This window comes from Rosa rugosa, chromosome 2 (genome assembly GCF_958449725.1).
Source record: "Rosa rugosa chromosome 2, drRosRugo1.1, whole genome shotgun sequence".
Taxonomy (NCBI): Eukaryota; Viridiplantae; Streptophyta; class Magnoliopsida; order Rosales; family Rosaceae; genus Rosa; species Rosa rugosa.
Window position 1 is genome coordinate 16,218,889 of NC_084821.1, and position 19,137 is coordinate 16,238,025.

The 19,137-nt window shown below is 37.3% G+C and overlaps 2 protein-coding genes across 2 annotated transcripts; both read right to left on the reverse strand.

Moving 5' to 3' along the window:
- Positions 1-1,064: 1,064 nt before the first annotated feature.
- LOC133732900 (zinc finger protein ZAT12-like) lies at positions 1,065-1,868 on the reverse strand. The gene has a single exon (XM_062160507.1). It carries the CDS (start codon positions 1,739-1,741, stop codon positions 1,247-1,249), a length of 495 nt encoding a protein of 164 aa, XP_062016491.1. The 5' UTR covers positions 1,742-1,868; the 3' UTR covers positions 1,065-1,246.
- A 13,864-nt stretch (positions 1,869-15,732) lies between these two features.
- LOC133732928 (zinc finger protein ZAT12-like) lies at positions 15,733-16,532 on the reverse strand. Its single transcript, XM_062160539.1, has one exon. It carries the CDS (start codon positions 16,381-16,383, stop codon positions 15,868-15,870), a length of 516 nt encoding a protein of 171 aa, XP_062016523.1. The 5' UTR covers positions 16,384-16,532; the 3' UTR covers positions 15,733-15,867.
- Positions 16,533-19,137: the final 2,605 nt, after the last annotated feature.

The following is a 19,137-nucleotide window of genomic DNA, read 5'->3' on the forward strand; positions in this document are numbered from 1 at the left end:
GGTAACAAACTCAGGGATAAATTTGAACCAAAAGACTAGGTAATATGTTAGAATGCAAAATAGGAGCTGATCGAGTTGAAAAGTAAACAACAAATAACAAATGAATATTCATTTAACACAAGGGATTACCCGAAAAAACAAAAAAACTAATTAAATATAACACTTTCAATTTCATTTCTAATTTGAAACCTATACTAAAACCTGTCCTCAAATAGCATTTATCAAAGACTTCTAGAAACTTAAGAGTCTAACTATTAATGAGTGATAGCTGATGGCTTAGGTGTGATTACATAAGAATAGGAATGCTCTTCATTTTCATCATCAACCAATTTTGGTGTGATTACATAATCCATTTCCATCTAAACTCACTTTAAAGGCGATTCTTTAAAATTTTTACAACTTCTAGCACAATCCATATCATTTTTACTTAAGCTCATTTCAAAGCTTTACCATTACCTAAATAATTAATTTTAATTGCCATTAGTTTCGTCCAAAATCTCAAATCTCTATGGAAATTGTTAATTTGACTGAAAATTTGCAGAAGTGATCTATACATTAGGACATTAGGACCTTATCACTTATGCAAATTTTCAACCAAATTGATGATCATTAAGGTATCGAACTCGATTAAATCAATGAACGAACCGAATCTGTCCAACTTGAACCGTTCGTGTTCATAATTGTAAATTTCAGTTTTAGATGCCTTAATGACCATCAATTTAGCTGAAAATTTGCAGAGATGATCTATACATTAAGACCTAAAAACTGAACGGTTAAGATGTGAATATGTGATAGAAAAGTGGTCAAAATATGGAAATCTGTTCCTTAGCTAAGGAACGGATCTCCTTAGCAGAGCAAGCCTATATATATGTGTGTGTGTGAACGTTCAGAGACAAAAATTGTGTGAAAGCTTGCACAACGTGGTGTTAGCTAGTGAAGTTATTTGACTGCATGCTCACAGGAGATGATCGAACAGGTGAACCTAATTAGTTCCAACAAACTGCATACGAACTGCCTGCCCTCTCTCAAATTAGAGACAAATAAAAGTATAGATCTAGACAATATGTTAAACTGAATACTATAATAGAAAAAAAAAATCACCTCTAATAACAAATTCAATACGTTCCAGAAAATAAAAAATGGACACTACAATAGAAATTCACCGCTAACCTAGCCGGAGCAATATATTCAGTAGATCAATATATGCAAACACTATACAAAAAAACCTGAGCAAGATCTAATTAAATTAAGAAGTTAACTGCAACTCTGTCAAATCATAAAGATGCGGATATCCCGGCGGTGCCAAATTCAAATCCAGATTCAAGCACGATACCCTTTTACTACTATTTGATTTCTTCAATACCGGCACAGCTGCCGCTCGAATCCTTTCCGCAGCAGAACTCATAACATCTCTATGTCTCCTCATGTGTCCCCCAAGCGCTTGACCAACTGCGAATTCCATCCCGCAGATCGGACACCCGTGCTTCTTGGGCTTTGCCGGCGAGCTCGGCTGTGCAAGCTGTAACTGGTCTGCACCGCTCGGTTTCTTGTGGCTCGCTCTATGGCCTCCGAGGGCTTGGAACGACGAGAACTCCCGATTACACGTCTTACAAACAAAGACACGGTCCGAGATCTTTTGTTTTTTGATTGAGGAGGAGTCATTTTGGTCTACTTTGGATAGTAGCATCAAACAATTGACCAAATCCAGGGTCTGCTGATCATCTTCTCTGCCTCTCTTCATAGCTAAGGTGGTTGGAGGAGTTTCGGGTTTATCTAACGAAAATCGAACCGAAGGAAGTAAGCAACTAAGCTTTGGGTGTTTGTGAGAGAACACGTTACTGGGATTTGCATGGAATGAAACGAAGTGAGTTAGAGGGTGATTTATATAGGCAGCTAAGTATGATTAGTAGCTTACTGATGAAGTAGGGGCGTGTTCGGATTTGCCCTTAAAGACTTGGAGACTAAGAAACTGAAGGAAATTGAAGTAGTATTTAGGAGGATTGTGTAGTTTAATTTGTTAACTCCGTCAATGTGGGCCACGTTTGCGTCACTGCGCTGGAGGGTGGTAACTTCGTCAAGCGGTCGTTTTAGGCAGCCCAACCCAGTGAGAGTGCTTTGAACGTTCCGATAGTCTCTAGATTAAACTAGTAATCTCTGGACCTGGCCGGTATGATTGTAAACCTAATGTTTAATTTACTTTTCTTAGAGAGTTCAGTTAATTTTTTAGCAATGGATGAACTATCAAGAGCGGAGTTAAAATTACTGATTCATCTTATTGGGTTACAACAAAAATAATCTACCTAGGTAACTGCCCCGTACTGTGCATATATCAATATTAATTACTTCCTTTATCATGTACTCTCCTTAGAAAAAAGGAGACACATGGAGCTGCCCTCATCAAAAGTATTATTATCGTGATTTCAATTCATCTTAAAACATAAGTTGATTATATATGAGACTCAATTAGCCTAGCTATCGAGAATGTGTATAATTCTCAGTGCTAGTCTAAGCGAGAGTACTACACAATTTCAAAAGATTTATGCTGATCTGAATACATAACATCTGAACAAAAAATGGGAATGATTTGTTTTTCGTATTCATAATTATTGTTAAACAACTCCAAAGATTCATATTCAGTTGCTAGCTTGGTTTAGCTACAATTATGGCTATCCAAGTTTGATTCTCACCAACATCAAAATAGTCAGCCTTCTTGACTAGTGGAGTTTGGTTGGTAGGACGATCATGGACTAAATCGGAAACTCAGACATTAGCCGGCCGTATCCAGCTCTTCCAGCTCTATAATTCTTTATTGATTAGCTACACAAGTTCTCACGCTGATTCATGTGACCGAAGTTTTGCATTCTTTCCTCTATACTGTACATCAACTTCGTATATTGCTCAAAAGTGCAAGGTTGGAGAGTGACACAATTTTGGAGAGTGAATTTGTCCACAATATTGAAAGGAAAACAAAATTATTGTCAATATAGTACCCTAAAATGTCAAGTCTAGCCCTACAAGATGGAACCCTTGGAGTCTTCAGTCTTGGACTAATGACTAGCTTGTATATGTGCCATCGGAGTCTTTCTGTACGGGGTAGGAATCGTTATCCAATATTGGTCGTAAATGAAAAGATGTTTCCAGTTTGACACCTAAAAATCAATGAAAAGATGACCCACGCGCTTTAACGTAAAGTTATAATTTCGTTATTGGTCGAGTTTCAGTCAGCAACTGTAAAAGCAAATAAAGAGACGAAGACTGATCCATCGGGCTAGGAAACATACATGTTCTTGCATTGATTGATTCTAGTTTCCTAGTTTCACACCATAAGTTCTTGCCATGCCTCTTTCCTCACTCTTTCCTCATATTAGGGTCGTTTCTTCTTAGCTTCTGTACTATATATACTTATCAACTGTCGTACTGCATGTCTTTGTTCGTATCATAAATTATGTGGGTTAGTACTATTTTCCTATGCGCGTCAGATGTATATGTACTAGCTTAGCGTGTGTCTTACAATATAGAGAGAGAGACCCGTTCTAGACAACACCCTCCTTATTTTAAGAATTTGAGAATTTTTATTACTTTACACAAGTATGTGACTTAATTCAATGATCTAATTAAACGTTGATTCTTTAGATTTCTGCAAGAATGATGTCTACAAAAAATTAATCAAATCCATAATCATTTGGTCATTCAAAATTGTGTAAACAAATGTAATATGTTAGATAAAATTAGAACGAACATTGTGCTAATCAAATAGTTAAACGTTTTCCGATTTGGCTAATTTTTTGTAGGATTCATTTGTGTGCAGGTTACTAGAGAATGAGTAGTTTGATTGTTAAAATACATGCTAAAAATAAAAACATCCTCACTTTTCAAGTTTAAGGAGGTACTCTCTTAATTCTCCCTGTATATATATAATAGTCAAGTTGCTTTTGAAACTTGAGATGAAGAAGGTTACTGATGAAATTCGTATTTGTATTTGGTTTACTCTCTTTCATGAATTCAGCATCGCATCCCGCGCGTATCACAAGAGTCAAGAGTATTTAAAAGAGTTTTTGTCCATTTACCCTAATTCTAGGGATTTTTTTCTCACTTACCCCATTAAGTTTTTTTAATTCCCTCTTATCCATAAAGACTTTAATAAGGTCTTTCCTAATACCCAAATATGTTTTTTTTAAAAATTTATTTTTGAGACTATTCTACCCTCACCCCTTTTTTTACCTTCACTCCTTTATTATATATATATATAGAGAGAGAGAGAGAGAGAGAGAGAGAGAGAGAGAGAGAGAGAGAGAGAGAGAGAGAGAGAGAGAGAGAGAGAGAGAGAGAGAGAGAGAGAGAGATGGAAGAGAGATAAGCCATATGAGACTTCGCCGGAGTCCGGTAGCCGAAATCCTGCCAACAATAGCTGGAATCCGGTCACCCACCGTCGTCCACCGGACTTCTCTAAAAACCTTGCCGGAGATCTCTAAAGAGGTGGTCGGAGATCTCATAGGTCGGCGGAAAGATTTATTGCCCTCCAATAGACGTTCTATTGCCCCCTAATTGAGGGACAATAAACCTGTATTGCCTCCTAATAGACATTTATTGGGGGGGGGGGGGGGGGCAATAGAGGTTTATGAAACCTCGCTGGAAGTCCCAAAAGAGGTTGTCGAAAATCTCATATGGGGCGGAGAGGTTTATTGCCCCCACCAATAAACCAAAAAGTAGTTGTTTCAAAATGTTAATGAATTCATTCACCCAATTAATATGTAATTGCCGATCCTGAGAGGGAAATGATCGACATTTACTGAAGTTTACATCTATGTGCTCGACACAGCATCATGGCAAGACATTACGCGTAAAAAAGGATAACGCTAGACAATAGATGCGTGTTGAAAACAAAGCAAGATATTCGATAAATTGTGATAACAAACAACTAAGCGAGTAAAAGAAAATTATTGTGCCGGCTTCTTTTATCCACCCCCTACAAAAAAAATTAAAAAAGAAGAGAAAAGAAGTATTCCAAAATCTGTCCATCGTACATCAATACAGTTTACACCATCTTAGATATATCTGCAGACTATAGAACTTTCCATTGTTTAAAGTTCCATACCCTTTTCTCTTCATAATCTGTTAGGCAAACCAACCTGAAATTTGGTCAAAGATTGGACATAATCTTATAACAACTGTCGTAGAACTTTCCTATTCTAAACTATGCTCAAGAGAGTACGGAATCGGAATGATGCGTAATATGCTACCTTAATCGGCGATTAATTATTGGATTAAATTATGTTTAGTCCCTGTACTATGACCATTTTTTCGTTTCAGTCTCTGATATTCTCAATTAATCTAAAAAGTCCCTAACGTCAAAATTTCCGTCTGATTGGTCCCTCCCGCGTCAAATTAGGAGTTGGCCTTAGGTGAAATGTCCAATATACCCCTCTGTTATTTCTTTTTCCTTTTTAATTTCTTTTTCTCCTTTTTTTTTCTTTTTCCTTTTTAATTTCTTTTTTTATTTTTTATTTTTAATTTCTTTTTTGCTTTTTCTTCTTTTTTTCTTGTTCCTTTTTAATTTTTTTTTCCTTTTTTTTCTTTTTTTCCTTTTTAATTTCTTTTTTGCTTTTTCTTCTTTTTTCTTGTTCCTTTTTAATTTCCTTTTTTCCTTTTTTTTTCTTTTCGTTTTGCCTACTTTCTCCTTCCTCAACCCACCAATCCCATTTCGATCAAACTCCACAACCCATCTGTTTCTCTCCCCAAATTAAAACCAAACCCAGCAAAGACCTAGCTTGGCGGTGCAGAGATGGACATCGAGCAAAAGCAAGAGGCTAGGAGCTGATTGATCACTTCTTCACCTTCTCTGAAGCCATCTCCCTCTGTTGGGATCCGCCCTCGCCTCCATTGTCGCCGACGCCATCTCCCAAACACAAACAAATCCCAATCAGCTCGGCAATTCGCCGCTAAACCACTTCCCTCTTGTTTTCACAGCCTACTTCTCTCTCTCCCACTCAAATCTCACTTTCTCTCTCCACATCAAGCCTTAATTTGGAAACTTTTAACTGAAAACTACCATTTTTTCATACCCTAAGGTTTTTGGGTCTTGCTCAAAATGGTGATTTGGATTTTGGGTCTGGTTGAAATGATGGTTTTTGATGGCCAAGTTGACCAAAACCAGAAGTGATCGAAGAAGAAGAATAGTGATGGAAAAGAAAAATGGTCGCCGGCGTGGAGAACAAGAATTGGAGTTTCGGGTCGATCTGGATTGGTTCGCCGACGTGGCGCTACCGATGCAGCAAGATACGATGGTCATTAAAAAGGAAAAAGAAAAAAGAAAAAAAGGAAAAAAAGAAATTAAAACGGAAAAAAAAGAAATTAAAAAGGAAAAAAAAAAAAAATTAAAAAGGAAAAAAAATAACAGAGGGGTATATTGGACATTTCACCTAAGACCAACTCCTAATTTGACGCGGGAGGGACCAATTAGACAGAAATTTTGACGTTAGGGACTTTTTAGATTAATTGAGAATGTCAGGGACTGAAACGAAAAAAAGGTCATAGTACAGGGACTAAACATAATTTAATCCTTAATTATTTATTGCTTTGATCGATTCAGTCTTGAAGTACTTTTCGCTGCATCATGTTCTAGATTTTGCATGCATGTCATGTCAGACTTGTGGTGAAGGAGGCTAGGCCTATACTCGGTAGCCTTCCATTTTCTTGTGCTCAACAATTATTTGCCAAAAAAAAAAAAAAAGCATTGAACAATTAATAAAGACGAATAAATTAATATTGTTCATCTCGCACGAGTTTGTTGGGCGCTAGACATTCTTTTTCCCTGTATTCCCACTTTTTACCGTGAATTTGGTCGACATTTTCCTAAAATGTTGTGGTGCACCGTGCACGTTGTTAACATTGGCGCATCTACTCACAGTTCAGCCCAACCTAAAATTTTAATACAAAGTCATTAGTATATGTTGAATCTGCTGATAGTTTGGTATAACGCTGTTGGCTAAGGATTTTGATTTTTGATTCGAAGGAACCCAAGTTTGAAACTTGGTACTCTCCCATTGGAATTTCTTTTTCTTCTTTCCAGTTTTATTCCCTTTGACTGTTGATTCCTTTTTTCTTTTCTGTTTCACTTCCTAATTTCTTTTAACTAGATATAACTCATAGCATAAGAAAGGTTTTATACTTCTTTTTTTCCAAAGAGAAATTTTATTAACACATCCCTAAATACTTAATACACATTCTAATTTTTTTACATTTAAAATCAGATTATATGGGTAAATGAAATGACTGAAAAGACATTCATATTAGAAAATGAACTATAATTGGAATATGTTTAATAGCTTTTAATATTGTTATAAATTCAAGTTGAAATCTTTGGAATATGTTATAATCAAGCTTGTCATGAACTCATGACAATCAAGACAAGCTTGATTATTAGCAATTATGCATTACAAAATTCTTATGATCGTTCATATTTTTTCTTGGTAATTAATAGAAAGAAAATAAAACCTAGTATGATATATATAAACCCTAATTGGAATCTTCTTCTACAAGCTTGACTACTAGCAATTTTGCATTACAAAATTATAACTAATGGAGAGAAAATAATAACAATGTAGTTATAAACCTAGTTGGGATCCTCTTCATGTGTTCTTGATTATTTTTCAACAATTTTGACTACCAGCAATTTGAATAACAAAATTGTTAAGATTGTACAGGTCTCATGATAATAATTGAAAGAAAATTAAAATTATTATGATGATTCTGATAATTAAATGTATTTAAATTCATTATGATATATATAGAATGTTGTGATTATGATAAAGTTTAGCATGATGATTTTAATATTGATTTATATATAGTGATTTTATATAGAATTTTGAGATTTGAGGATAATTTAGGTAGTTTGAGTGGTGTATTTAATAAAATGATAGAATAAGAAATCAAATGGGTGGTGTATTAAGTAAGAGGTGTGTATTAAGTATTTAGGGATGTGCGAATATAATTTCTCTTTTCCAAAATATTATTTCTCCCAGTACAAAAAGAGAAACAACGGAATTAGCTATATTTTCACACCGCTTCTTGTTATCGTCAACCTCTTTGTCTTTTTAGTCAATAAGAAAAATATTGGTAGTCTAGCTATTTGGCATGCGTTGTGACAAGCTTCTTCTCTTATGTTTTCTTTTCAATTATTCATTCAGAATGTACTCTACGAGGATTATTGTAATGCTACGAGGATTATGTAGCTCGGGATTCAGGTTTTATGTCCCCCCACGATGCAAAATTCTATTATTAATGAAATAAATGGAACCGGGCATGGGGCAGAGCCTCCTAGCTAGGCCGAGTTCCAAACCTCTTTTTCAAAAAGAAAGAAAGAAAAGAAAATTATTCTAAATAGTATTTCTTTACAAGGTTTTTCTCTTATGTTTTCTTTTAAATTATTCATTGAATAAGAAAATGATTCTAAATAGTATTTCTTTTTGGTAACTTATTTAGTATCAGTTTTGGTTGGGTTCTTTCTTTGTTTTTTTTTTTGAGAGAATTGTCAACTCATTGCATTGATCAGCGAAATTACACATAATGACCCATCCCTGTGGGACTGTCAAAAGAGTCACTACCTAAGTAATTCAACCTTTTTAAAGATCATGAAGCCCTGCCAAAATCTATCCTAGAACATCCTAGAGAATCAAGAGGCCAAGATGTCCCGAATATTTTTGGCAACAAAACTCATTCTTGAGCGGTACCCGAAGTCATCCCCATCAGGAGAGGACTCACAAATACCTCCTCAGAACCCACTTTCTCCCCCGATGGAGTATCTTCTCCCATCACAGACAAGGCATTGCCCACCTGTCCGTCAGCAGTCTCGGCAATAGTAATCTTCCGAACCACTCTCTTACTACGCACCTTTGGTCCTAACTGATTCTTGGATCCTTTAGGGCTACCCCTCTTATTCTTCAAAGGTGAGATTTTCACTTTCCCATTATCATTAGGTAAGCCAAAACCCTCCTCCACATCCAAGCACATTAACGCAGAAGAATCAGAACGCAGTTTAGCCTTCTTACCTGGACGAGCTTGCACAGAAAAAGTTAAGCGCTTCACACCACTTACTTGTGCTGCTTCTACTGCTTCTATAGCTATGGGAGCCACCGGTATATGGCTATATGCAGTGGGGCTCCAGATTGAATGGGACATGGAGCATTCCAGCTTGGTATCCCCTTTAGCATCTCCATGGACCGGCCAACAATATCCATGAGATTTGGCACTCCAGCTGTTGCCATCGGCCCTAATAGGATTGGTGTAGGTGTCATAGTAACACCAGCGCTGCACCTAGGAGTCTCTGGCAGGATCACCTTAGCCGGCTCTTTCCTAGCCGCCGCCGGAGTCACCTGACCTCCCAATACTAACCCTGTAGGTCCTGTCAGCCCACCCCCACTTTTCTTAATCAAAAACTAATCACACACCCGATCACCATGGTCGAAAAGGCCACACTCTCTGCACCACCCTTTGACCTTCTCATAGACCAGATCCACCTTCGCCCGTACCGTCTCTGTAAAGCCAAAAGTCCGCTGCCCCCAGAGGCCGGCGAACGTCCAAGAGGACCCGGAAACGTTGCTCAGGAGAACCCCGCTGCAGTGCAAACTTCTCTGCCCTCAGAAACCGGCCCATTGACAATCCAATCAGCATCAACGACTCTTCCGTCCGCAGACGTGGAGGTAGACGTCGCACCGTGACCCATGCCTCCAACGAGTTCAGTGGAACCAACTCCGGCGCCCCAAAGCCGTCATACTCCTCCAGCAATAGCATCCGATTCTTGAAATGTGATATGCTCATATTATCCTATATTTCTATGCCTCTTAATCTTGGTTTTTATGTTTAGTTCTTTTGATTTATGATTCATTTACATCTTTTAGTGTTTTTGTAGGTTTGTTCCATAGAAAGAAGAAAATAAGCTAAAATGAGCTAAGTAGGATTGAAAGACGATTGCAATACCACGTTCCAGAATCTGTCTGTGCAGAACATCCAACTTCGCCGAATTACTGGGAGTTATCCAGATCGAATCAGACAATGAGCCTTACATCATTGGAAAGCTACGGATGTCTATTTTCTGTAGAATTTTACGGATCTTGATTTCGATACTTCTGGAGAAAGATATGATTATTTGAGTGAAGATAGGTCGGACAGGAAATCTGCTCGGGAATTTACAACCATTCGTGGAGAACTCAAGTTCCGTGGCACAAGATCATCAATCCTAATGTTTCAAGGAAGTTAATTCAGATGTGGATTCAATGAGGAACTTATTCCTACTTTTACAAGAGATATTTCAAGCTTTTCCCATTCCAAATGAAGAAAGGAATCTAAATCCAAGTTTTACAAGGAAACATGAAGCCAAAGATGAGCAGAAATCTTCCCTATATAAGGGAGCACGAATTTACATGAGAAAGGAGTCTCGGAGCACAATGTAGACGCCTAAGGAGCGGAGACGACTCACCCATCTTCACCTTCTTTTCCCCTTCCAGTCTTTTTATGTTTTTCCTATGTTTTACTTAGTTATCTTTTGTTAAACCTTTTCTAGGGTTAGGATAATGCCCTATCATGATTGTTTATGTACTTTGATGTTTTATTGATGGATTTATAGTTTCTTTATGATGAATGCTTAATCACTATTTGAATTTATGCTTTATGTTTAAGTTCTTTGATTGATCACCTTAGGGCTTTACATATAGTAATTGGAAGACAAATTTGAAGCAGAGATGCAATATAATTTGATTAGCTTCTTGTGATTAAGTGTGGTAAATTACATTATTACTTGAGAAAGACTAATGGTTTGCTTGATTCCCTTGTTTTCTAAAGCGTAATGAGTCTTGCATGTTAAATTTATACCTGAGAAGGATAAACTGCATAGTTAGGATATAAGATCTTTACCTAAGAGGGAGAGCATCATACACTTAAGGAAAACTATGGTCTAGAGTACCTGAGAAGGACTTAGATACGGGAATTATCATCTAGAGAAACAAAAGAATCTGTTAATTGCATCGAAACATAAATAGGATTGTTAGTGGTTGATTCCGAAACCCTAGGTTTTATCATTATTTGTTTGTTTGTTTGTTTCTTTCTTTAATTTTCACATTATTTGTTTAGTCGAAAACCTTAAAACCATATCTTCTTTAGTTTGATTGTTGATGTGTTTTTGTGTTTGGATTAATTAGGTTAGGATTTAAATTGATTATCAATCCTCAGTTGGAACGACCTTGTACCTGCACACTATACTAACGACGATTCGTGCGCTTGCGAGTTTTAATTAAAATTTCACAACAAGTTTTTGGCGCCGTTGCCGGGGATCGACGATTGATTTTGATTCTAACTTGATTACCAATCTGATTTTATATTTTGTTTATTTAGTTTCTACAATTTTTGGTTTTAAGTTTGCTAAGTATTAATCTTTTTGTGTTTCAGGTTCTGTACCTTCTTTTTGACGTAGATTCTGGATATCTTGCTGGAAGTTTTAATAGCCTTATTCCATATCACCAGAAAGCTACGTGAGTCTAGTTTCCAACGCACCGAGCAGATCATCATTCGGAGCTGTGAGCTAAGAGATATTTGAGAAATACCGAACAATGCTCAATCTGCGCGGAAATTTTCCTGATGACTTCTATGATCTTTTTCAACTTCAACATCGGCTTCGTGCTAATCTTCACTAAATCCCAGGGAGCTCTAAACTCTTCTCTTTCCTTTCTTATCTTTATTTTTCACTTATCTCTTTTCCATGCTTTTATGTGCATTGCATGCTTTAATTCTTTCAACATTGAGGACAATGTTAGATTTAAGTGTGGGGGAAGAGATTTTGATTTTTGTTTCTATTAGGTTGTTAGTTTAAAAATTTGTTTTCTTTGTTCTTTTAGCGTCTTTGTTTTTTTTGTTTTTGTTTTCTTGAGTCTTAAGATGCCTTTCAACAACTATGATGAGTATATATTTCAGAAATCATGGCTTAAGAGGATCATATAATTGAGATGATGTTTGACTTTATTTTTTGGTTAACAAGGATGTATGATTGTCATATGTATGTGTAGTGGATGTGGTTGCTTACATGGTACAGAAAATAGCATGTTAAGATAAGTTTTTGATTCATACATAACCTATGTGAGATATTTGAGCCTATTTGCCTTTTCTATGTTGAGTGTTGAATAAAAAAAATATATATGTCATCTTATTTTCTTGGCGATGATTTTGTTGATCTCATTATTCTTTCATCTTGATTGATTGCTTGCCATAGATTAAATTTAATGGACTATAGAATGCTAGAATTCACTCTTATACTTGTTGAGACTTTTATCAATACATGCTTGGACCTTGGAAAGGATAAAGGCACCCTAGGAAATTACCACAATTGCCAAATTGCCATGTGTCCCTATTTGTGTGCACAAGATGTGTACACCCCTATAGATAAACCATTTGAGCCTACATTGAGCATTTTCTTTTATCACCCTCATAATCCTTAAACCATAAACCTTAGTATAGTTTTATCCTTACCCATGTTCTAAAGACTTAGTAGAGCTAATTTTGAGACATACAAGAGGTTTTTGGCGTCAAGAATGAAGATGGAGAAGAGAAGGAAGTTCAAGTGTGGGGGTAAGACTTGTCCATAGAAAAAAAAATGTATGTATATGCCGTGAAAAGTAAAAAGAAAAAAAATTGAAAAAAATTATATGTGACGGCAAAAGAAAAAATATGATAAGTGTTTATGGATTTTAGTCCCCTCATTGTGGATTTGGAGTTTGCTTTGAAGTGAAGGCCTATTCAAGAAAATTTGGTCTTTGTCCAATTCACAAGTGTTCAAAGAAAGTTTAGAATGAAGCATGAGCCAAACATGATGACATTTGGCCCTTTATAAAGACTTTGAAGGAGTCTTGACGTTTCTATTTGGTGGAATTTCAAGATTGTCTCTCTACATCAACAAGAGGTCTTCTACTAGGTTTTTAGGATACTTTGTGATTTTTCTATCCCTTTGTTTCTATAAACCCTAAACCTTGGCCCCATTACAACCTTAATTATAAGACCTCTTTGATCCTTGAAAAGAGCAACCTTTGATCTGTGGAGATAAGTTATAAGAGTTGAACCTATGGCTTGGGTCCATTTGTGCAAGTAGTTGGTATCCTTCATAAGATCATACTTGAAAAAAAATATTTTCAGAAAAAGCTTTTTATTTCTATTATATGTGAGCTATTTGTTTGTCTTATATATTATCTCTCTCACATATAACTTGAGTGAATTTATGCTTTTGCATGAGCCAATGAATCTGAGAGAAGAAAGAGGGTAAACCGGTGAGGATTTGAGTCATAACTTGTTTGAAGCATGCTAAGATTAATATCACCAATGTTGGCCCCATGTCCTACATGTTTATATGTTAAGTTATATGTTTTTGTTGACTCTCGAATAAATGTTGGATTGATTCTTGGTTGTTGTGCTAATCTTGATGCCATGAAAGTATGATATTTTTGAGACTAACGTTGAAAGGCTTAGTGTGTTTTCATTTGTTTTGTTTTGTGTCTTTGTGTATTTTTTAGTTTTCGTTGTTTTGCTCGAGGACTAGCAAAGTCTAAGTGTGGGGGTATTTGATATGCTCATATTATCCTATATTTCTATGCCTCTTAATCTTGGTTTTTATGTTTAGTTCTTTTGATTTATGATTCATTTACATCTTTTAGTGTTTTTGTAGGTTTGTTCCATAGAAAGAAGAAAATAAGCTAAAATGAGCTAAGTAGGATTGAAAGGCGATTGCAATACCACGTTCCAGAATCTGTCTGTGCAGAACATCCAACTTCGCCGAATTACTGGGAGTTATCCAGATCGAATCAGACAATGAGCATTACATCATTGGAAAGCTACGGATGTCTATTTTCTGTAGAATTTTACGGATCTTGATTTCGATACTTCTGGAGAAAGATATGATTATTTGAGTGAAGATAGGTCGGACAGGAAATCTGCTCGGGAATTTACAACCATTCGTGGAGAACTCAAGTTCCGTGGCACAAGATCATCAATCCTAATGTTTCAAGGAAGTTAATTCAGATGTGGATTCAATGAGGAACTTATTCCTACTTTTACAAGAGATATTTCAAGCTTTTCCCATTCCAAATGAAGAAAGGAATCTAAATCCAAGTTTTACAAGGAAACATGAAGCCAAAGATGAGCAGAAATCTTCCCTATATAAGGGAGCACGAATTTACATGAGAAAGGAGTCTCGGAGCACAATGTAGACGCCTAAGGAGCGGAGACGACTCACCCATCTTCACCTTCTTTTCCCCTTCCAGTCTTTTTATGTTTTTCCTATGTTTTACTTAGTTATCTTTTGTTAAACCTTTTCTAGGGTTAGGATAATGCCCTATCATGATTGTTTATGTACTTTGATGTTTTATTGATGGATTTATAGTTTCTTTATGATGAATGCTTAATCACTATTTGAATTTATGCTTTATGTTTAAGTTCTTTGATTGATCACCTTAGGGCTTTACATATAGTAATTGGAAGACAAATTTGAAGCAGAGATGCAATATAATTTGATTAGCTTCTTGTGATTAAGTGTGGTAAATTACATTATTACTTGAGAAAGACTAATGGTTTGCTTGATTCCCTTGTTTTCTAAAGCGTAATGAGTCTTGCATGTTAAATTTATACCTGAGAAGGATAAACTGCATAGTTAGGATATAAGATCTTTACCTGAGAGGGAGAGCATCATACACTTAAGGAAAACTATGGTCTAGAGTACCTGAGAAGGACTTAGATACGGGAATTATCATCTAGAGAAACAAAAGAATCTGTTAATTGCATCGAAACATAAATAGGATTGTTAGTGGTTGATTCCGAAACCCTAGGTTTTATCATTATTTGTTTGTTTGTTTGTTTCTTTCTTTAATTTTCACATTATTTGTTTAGTCGAAAACCTTAAAACCATATCTTCTTTAGTTTGATTGTTTATGTGTTTTTGTGTTTGGATTAATTAGGTTAGGATTTAAATTGATTATCAATCCTCAGTTGGAACGACCTCGTACCTGCACACTATACTAACGACGATTCGTGCGCTTGCGAGTTTTAATTAAAATTTCACAACAAAATGCCACGGGCCCCCGTGCAGGACTCTCTGACCTTCGTCCTTCACCGTAAAGCGGAACTGAAACCGGTCCCCCTCAACCTTCGTGATCAAGAGACGATCACGCAGGTCCCATACCGCCGCCATCACCTTGGGAAATCCAGCATCATCCTCGGCCCTAGGTGCCAACATACGACCCACCAGATAAAAGCCAGACGCAGCAACAGCCGCTGCTCCAGCTTCCCCAAACTCCACCACCGCGTCATCCGTCAACGCAAGTGCCACCGCCAGTCGAGTTGCCATAGCCTCTGCCATCACGCCTCCGATCTATGAGAACTGTCGTTCTCAACGTTGATATCCTCTGATCAGCGAAACCCTAGCCGCCGACCTCTACCCTAGTCTTCAGAGAGAACTAGGTTAATTGGTTGGGTTCTTTCTTATCTTTGTCCTCTCAATATAGTATACATCTATACACTTTAGTTAAATATTTTCAAGTCATCAGCTCAGTTTCTTGCCGTTGCGCTAAACAATATTAGAGATTTTTTTTTTTTTTGTGTGTGTGTGGGATAAACTGATTTTTTTTAATTTGTGCACTGAGTGAAAAATATCAAACAAAATGAAGAATAAAATCAGTTACAAAAAAAATATAAAAAATTGGAGAATACAAACTAATCCATTCCTCTCTAAATTTGTATAAATAGTAAATAGTAGACAACCGAATAAAGAATTCCTGACTATAGAAATTCACATCTAACCTAATCGGAGGACATTAATGATACAGTATGCACAAGACACTATTAAAAAATCAACTGCAACTTCGTTAAATCGTAGTGATGTTGATATCCGGGTGGTGCCAAATTCAAATCCAGATTCAAGCACGACACCCTTTTGCTACTATTGGATTTCTTCAACACCGGCACGGCTGCTGCCCGAACTCGATCGGCAGAAGCAGAATTCATAACGTCCCTATGTCTCCTCATGTGTCCTCCAAGCGCTTGCCCGATTGCGAATTCAAGCCCACAGACAGGGCACTCGTGGGTCTTGGGCTTTGCCGGTGAGATAGGCGCCAACTGAGCAAGCTGTAAAAGGTCTGTGGCTCCGCTGGCCATTAGTTTCGGCTTGTTATGGCTCGCTCTGTGGCCTCCGAGGGCTTGGAACGATGAGAACTCGCGATTACATGTCTTGCAAACAAAGGCACGGTCAGAGGTCTTTTGTTTTTTGATTGGGGACGAATCATTTTGGCCAACTTTGGATAGCAGCATCAAGCAACCAACCAAGTCCATGGTCTGCTCATCTTCTCTGCCTCTTTTCATGGCCAAGCTGGTTTGTGGAGTTTCGAATTTGATTAGCTTTCGAGATGAAATACGACTGACCAGTATCGGAGCGAAAGTAAGGAAGTAAGCTCTGTGTGTTTGAGATAACGTTATTACTTATTACTCAGTGAGCTAGCAATGAAGGGAAGTCAGTTGGAGATTTGGTATATATAGGCAGCCAAACTATGACCAGTAGCTTACGAAGAAAGCAGCAACGACGTGTACGGGTTTGCCCTTGAAGACTTGGGAAGTAAGTCATGTGAAGGGTTCTGTATTATTGTAATAAGTTTGTTTTCCAATGGGAATGTGTTACTGTGGCCACCACATTGCTAGAGCGAGTGTTAGAGGCAGCCTAATCCCCTTGAAGTTTGAACGTTCGATCAGACTGTTCTAGAGAGAATAAATCAGAATAGGCGGCGTCCAAGCCCACCTGCATCTATGGCGCGTGGCAGATGAACTAGCTTGTTCTTTGTCCCTCTCTATGTGGTTAGTCCCTTCCTATCCACAGATTCAATAAACTAAATTAATATCCATAAAGAGAATGTTCCCATTTTGACATTACTAGCAACGTTAACGCCAATGACGACGTGAACGCTAGAGTAGACCCAAAGCGCGTGGGACAGTTATAATGTCGTTACTCGTCAGTTTGAGTTTGAGTAGCAACTGGGAAAGCAAGAAAGAGATGGACGAGATCGAGGAGTTAGCTAAGCTAATTAAGTGCCTATCTTGCTAGAAACTCTACGCGGTCCGTCGCAGTTATTAGTTAAATCAAGTATGAGCTAGTTTCCTAATTTCAGGCTATATTGTAATGCATCATGGCTTTCCTGCTTACTCTGAAATTGCTTCCTAGATACTTCCTAGCTACCTCCTGCATGCTCAAGTCTTCGAGTTGGCCCCAATTTCATATATAGGTTACTGTCTTTTTTTGTATCATAGTTTATGTTGCTCTGTAGGCATATTCCAAAGCGTGTCTTAGAAGAAACACGCACTTCACTAAGCATATAAGAATTCAACAATACTTTTTGAACGCGTGATAGGGATGACAAAAATTTTCATCGGGGGAGGTCTCCATTGCATATCACATACCAACATTTCCAGACTTACAAGAATTATAATGAAATTCTGAACTCAAATAAAGACGTTCTGAAGCATTTTTGTTTTTTCAACAGAAAAATGCAAAATGCAATATATATGCATGCACTATCCATATATATATGCAACAGATATGCACTGTGCAAGAAACATGTTCGGATGCCTTATTTATTCCAACAGATATGCACTATGCAAAATGCAACTTGACCAACCTTACAATGGATACCAAGTAATTAACAACCAAAGTTGACAAGCAATGCATATATATATACCAACTTTACAATTCATACCAGATTCAACAATCAAACTTTATAGAATTGCAAATAAAAGATTCAACAATGCATACCAGATTCAACAAAAGTATGCCAGATTTGCATACCAACTGAAAATCTGACATATGAAATCAGTAACTCACAGAACACCTCATAGTAATATTTTCACAGTAAAAACAAACCTGCGATTTTTTTTGCTGATCTTGATGCATCAGTAGCTGTTGATGTTTTTGCACTCTTTGATGCCTTTGAAGCAGTTTCTTGTTCATTCTTCTTTCTTTCTTGTTCTGAAAATTGAAAAATGCATAAAGATTGAGAATTAGAACTAGGCCTCATCAAAAAGCCTGCGGATCAAGTGGGCCGATGGAGGCCAGCCAGCCCGGAGGGCCAAAAGCCTAACCCGGCCCGTCAAAAAGCCCGCCATAGGCCTGGCCCGGTGGGTAGAGGGCCGGGCTTGGTTTAGGGGTTTAAAACCCGGCCCGGCCCATAGGTCCGGCCCGCCAAAAGCCCGATAGGGCCGGTCCATAAAAGCCCGTTAGGCCCGGTCCGTAAAAGTCCGCAAACAAAAAATATTATATAAATAACACAGAAACTGTTGTGCAGAACACCTAACTTTGCTGAATTACTGGGAACTGCTCGGATGGAAATATGAGCTATACCCTATATGCACAAAAAGCCCCATGTGTCTAGTTTTTGAGGAATTTTACGGTTTGAGATTCTGACTTTTCTAGAAGGAGTTATGGAAATTTAAGTGAAGGTAGTTCAGCTTGAATGAGAATCTGCAATAAAGAAACTGTTGTGCAGAACATCTAACTTCGCTGAATTACTGGGAACTTCTCGGATGGAATTAAGAACTGTACCCTATATGAACGGAAAGCCCCATGTGTCTAGTTTCTGAGGAATTTTACAGTTTTCAATTCCGACTTTTCTAGAAGAAGTTATGGAAATTTAAGTGAAGGCAGTTCTGCTTGGACGGGAATCTGCAACATCTTTTACAAGTTCATGTCTAGAAACGAACTGCGCTGAATTACTGGGAACTTCTCGGATAGAATTAGGAGTTGTACCCTATATTCACGGAAAGCCCCATATGTCTAGTTTCTGAAGAATTTTATGGTTTGCGATTCCGACTTTTCTAGAAGGAGTTATGGCAATTTAAGTGAAGGCAGTTCAGCTTGGACGGGAATCTGCAACATCTTTTACAAGTTTATGTCTAGAAGGCCCAGCACATATATTTGGAAATCTTCAGTGTGCCACATCATCATTATATGTGTGTGTGTGTCTCTTTGTGTGAGTGTGAATTTGTTGTAATTTGGCTTATGGTGAAATTGGACGTTCTCATACTTCTATATAGAATATGTGCATATATATTCTACATGTCATGACTACGGTT